The following is a 4,458-nucleotide window of genomic DNA, read 5'->3' as shown; positions in this document are numbered from 1 at the left end:
ATATATTATAAACCAATAAATTTAGAATGGTTGCAAATTTAGAAACGATCAAACCTCATTAGGGTCGCATAACATTTACATGACATTACACAGAAACAAATATAAAGCTAAGAATTAAGAATCATTCAAACAAAATTACAAAATGAATACAGAATGACTTATCCATTAAGAAATGCAGCTTCAATATAAACCTTTAAATGCATAGCAAAAAGAATCTGCATAACTAATGCTTAATAGCATGTAAAGTATAAAAACATCTTTCCAGATTATGTAGATTATTTTTCATAAAACACACCAACACTGCATCTGAAGACAGCAAGGATTAACGGCTACAGACTGTGCTGACAAAACACTGGAATTTAATTCCTTATTCAGCGAAAATGAAAACGTGTACAGTTTCAGTTAATTCATAAATGACGCACTAACTTTGATCCAGAGTACATAAACACACCTTTGCTTTCCAAGTATCCCCGTCACCTTTGAACACAGATAGAGTTATTACTTCCTGCCTTCCAGGCTTCAACGTGCATCCTGGATTGTGATTCAGTTCTTCTCTATCCTGCATAGCAACATTAATTGAACAGATTTCGTTCATTGGCGCTCTGGAAAACAGGCTCTTTACATTTCTTGTGTGGAGAAACCAAACGTCCAGCAGTAAGTAGAAACGCTCTGTGTTAATGTGACTGTATATACGGGAAATTAACTTAACCTTGCTACTCCACGTAAAAGCTCTGCTCAAATTGCGACTGGAGTTAGTGGCCTACTCTTAAGCTTTGTGAGTTTTTGTGGAGAACACCGAGCCTCTCTGCTCTAGTCCCCGGGTAGTTGGGGCTTCCTGTTTAGCTGCAGAGAGGGTTTATTGTTCTTGGAAGCAGTGTCAAAAATATGTGGTACAACTGGTGTGTGGGCTACGCATGCTTATACTATTGCTTATCCGTCGGTCAGACACGGAGAAGAGCAGAGTTATAGCATACAAAGAGCCGAAGCAGAATGTTGAAAACAATGAAAAGTATCGATTGTAGCCACCGTCTGTACTTTCAATACTGCAGTTTTTAATCTTTATTGTTTGTTTCGTGCTTCTTCCGTTTTCGGTGAACTCCGTCCAGTGTTGCCAATAGGGGTGGGTTTTGATAATCGAGTTATCGATTAAAATCGATTCTGGCTTGGATAACGTGATATTGATTCATTAAAATCCTGAATCGATTTTTTTAATATTAATTTATTTTGCCCGAAACGCCAGAATCTCAGGTTAAACCTCACAAAATTTCAAGAACCACCAAACAGCTAAAACAGTAAATGAGAGCAGGTACTGCAGATTCTGCACAAAGATGTAAACACAAAGCTCGGACCCGCCGACGGATCAGAATCAGTGAGATGTCGCCTTTCTCACCCGACCACATGGACACGGTCGAGGCTGAAAGCCGACAACTCGCTGATTCCGATCTTTCGGCGGGTCCGTGCTTTGTTTTTATGCCCTTTTTGCGGTGATTCTAAAGCTGTTAGTTTTATCTCTCTCTAAACGTTATTGACCGAACCAGCAGCAAAAGAAGATCCAAACTACGCTTCACAAAAACATTCCCTCTGACTTTTGCTGTTTTGCTTCCACCACGTTTCATGCACAGCTCTCTCTCTCTCGCTTTCTCTGTATACTTCAAGAACATTTTCCCATCTGAAAATCTGTTTTCTGCATTATTCGCTTGCTTGTTACGCACAAGTCTACCATTGTTTACAGCGCTGTCGGCCGCTGTTTTTCCCCCTTTTATTTACTTCCGCGTGTGTGAGTGTGTGGTTATAAGTAGTTTTAAACCTTGTGATCCACAAAACAGCATAAAGGTAAAAGAAGAACTGACTGCCTTACAGTCAGTGCAGGAGCAGCGGATTCGCTCCTGCGCGATTCATTTGCAGTTTGGACGCATAGGTGTTAACGTCCCCTGCCCTGATAGCAGCTGGGGAAGGATCCTCCGCCTGTGCGTCTTGGCACGGGTGAGGTGCCAAGACGCCAGATTTGTCGCTAGTCACTTTTTAGAAAAAGTCGCTAAAGGGGTCTAAAAACTCCCAAAATATAGCGACAAAGTCGACAAAGTTGGTAACACTGCGCAGGCTTGCCGCTGCTAAAATTAAACAGAGCTCCCTGTAAGGCACAGCCAATCACATTGGCCATATTTGTCACGTGACGTAGGACTCCAGTAGCGAGCAGTGTTGCCAACTTAGCGACTTTGTCGCTATATTAAGCGAGTTTTCAGACCCTTTAGCGATTTTTTTCAAAAAAAGCGACTTTTTTCTAAAAAAAAAAAGGTTTAAAACTTTTTTCTAAAAAAAAGTCGCTAAAAAAGACGTGAAAACGCGTATCGCTTTTACTCTCAACAAGCAGCGTGTGCTGTTACGCAGTCAGTTCTTCTTTTACCCTTTTACTCTTATGCTGTTTTGTGGATCACAGGGTTTAAAACTACTTATAAACACACACACAAAGTAACCCCACCAGAGCGCCTACTTAGGGTCACTTTTGCCGGTCCAAGCCCGGGTAAAGGAGCAGGGTTGGAATTGTGACATTAAAAAAACAATAATTGCTAAAAGAAATTTAATTTGTAGTTCTAAATAAACTCTAAATGCATTTAGGACGTTTTTTACTCACTTTATGTCTCTTCCACGATGTTATTTCTCTCTCCAACAACATAGGTTACAATTAGATTAGCATGACCAATTATGCAAATTAGGCGATGACGTCATTTAGCGACTTCTAGCGACTTTTAGGACAGCCAATAGCGATTTTCCTTACTGAGGAGTTGGCAACACTGGTAGCGAGCGTAATTTAACTTTTTCTGCACCGCTGGGTGAATGAGACGTTGACAGATTTGTTTTTTTTTTCTTTCTATCGGTTTTATTTTTATTTACTCGAAGGGATCAAATTATTGGGGACAATTCAATCATCGCTGGATATTGGTGGGGACATGTACCTTCCGTACATGCCAAATCTACGCTCTTGCTTTGAATACACAGGGAAAAGAAAACAAACTGGAGGCTGGCTTGACTGCAAGTCTCGAATTGGAGGCTGGCTAGACACAAGTTCGGTTTTGCGCTATACAAATCAGCCCTCTTAACACTGTGGCCTTTCCAGGTGAAAGAAACGATAGTGATCACAGTGAGTAGAAAACCTGGGTGAATGTGGCTGGCTTTATGTCGGTTGAGGAATGTTGCTGAAATGTACAAGTTAACTTTGCGGAAAATGGTGCTCAGAACGCGGATAGTCTGGGAATCACATTTAAACTTAATAACTAACAGACCGCATTAATTAAAATAATGATAATTATGAAACACCGTAAATGTTAGTCTGTTTAAACGACTGGTCATCCTCAATAAATATTTTTAATGCGATGCATTTTTGTCAAGAACACTGACTTTCGAAGTTTACAATGGTGAAAAATGAGGAAGTAATATTGTCTCTTTTACGATGGAATGAAATTGCAACTGAATTAGAGAAGAAAACAAACCCAGAAGACGCTATTTGAAATCAAAACAGTGCATTTCCACTGCTAAAAAATGAAAGAAACATATTACAATATATTAATTTCGTGACAGAAGTCATGCCGGTAACTTTTTTGTTTGTGTTTTTTCAGATGAGGGTGTTCTGCTGCTGTACTGCTTTCCTGCTGCTCATCCTTATTCCCACAGCCTGTGAAGGAGGCAACATTTTAGTCTTTCCCTCTGAAGGCAGCCACTGGGTAAACATGAACATTCTACTAAAAGCTTTACACTCCAGAGGACACAACATCACTGTTTTACGTCCCAGCAACAGCTGGTACATAAAAGATGACTCATCCTATAATACCATTACAGTTCTAGTGGAGAATCTCTTGGATCAGAAGTTCATCACAAGACTTGTGTCTGACTCCATACAATTTGAACGAGGGGCCCTCCCCTTGATGAGTTTTCTTCAAATGAGTGGAGGGATGATCAGCTTAATTGTTGATTTTCATAAAGCTGTAGCTAATTTTGTATCTGCAATACTAGATGACAATGACTTAATAAGAAAACTAAAAGACAGCAAGTTTGACCTGTTGCTTGCTGACCCCTGCTGGGGTGGTGGAGTCATTGTAGCCAAATATTTGAACCTTCCTTTGGTTTATAATGTTCGCTGGGTATTAGGTACAGAGGCTCATTTTTCCATAGCCCCGTCACCATTATCTTACATTCCTGTGACTGGAACTGGCAATACTGTCGAGATGACCTTTTTTCAGAGAGTTAAAAACATGGTTTTACACATTATAACTCAAACACAGAACAGCCTGGCGTTTAAACTAGTATACCAGAAAACAGCTGACAAATATCTTGGGCCTGGTTATGATTTTAATGAGTTAATGACCGATGCAGACATTTGGCTGATGAGAGTGGACTTTGTGTTTGAGTACCCACGGCCCACAATGCCTAATGTTGTTTATATCGGAGGGTTCCAGTGCAAAC

General features: G+C 40.2%; 1 protein-coding gene across 1 annotated transcript in view; it reads left to right on the top strand.

The window, feature by feature from the left end:
• The first annotated feature begins 2,971 nt into the window (after positions 1-2,971).
• The window catches only part of LOC102198671 (UDP-glucuronosyltransferase 1-2-like), a 4,333-nt gene continuing 2,846 nt past the window's right edge, over positions 2,972-4,458 (top strand). The window contains exons 1-2 of the mRNA XM_013909443.1: positions 2,972-3,139; positions 3,615-4,450. Of these exons, the coding sequence (XP_013764897.1) occupies positions 3,615-4,450 (836 nt within the window). The 5' untranslated portion in view covers positions 2,972-3,139. The remainder of the gene's footprint in view (positions 3,140-3,614; positions 4,451-4,458) is intronic.

The sequence above is a fragment of the Pundamilia nyererei genome, unplaced genomic scaffold (genome assembly GCF_000239375.1).
Source record: "Pundamilia nyererei isolate P.nyererei 1_Seehausen unplaced genomic scaffold, PunNye1.0 scaffold00025, whole genome shotgun sequence".
Lineage (NCBI taxonomy): Eukaryota > Metazoa > Chordata > Actinopteri > Cichliformes > Cichlidae > Pundamilia > Pundamilia nyererei.
The sequence above is the reverse complement of the archived record's forward strand: the minus strand, read 5'-3'. Positions and strand labels throughout refer to the sequence as shown.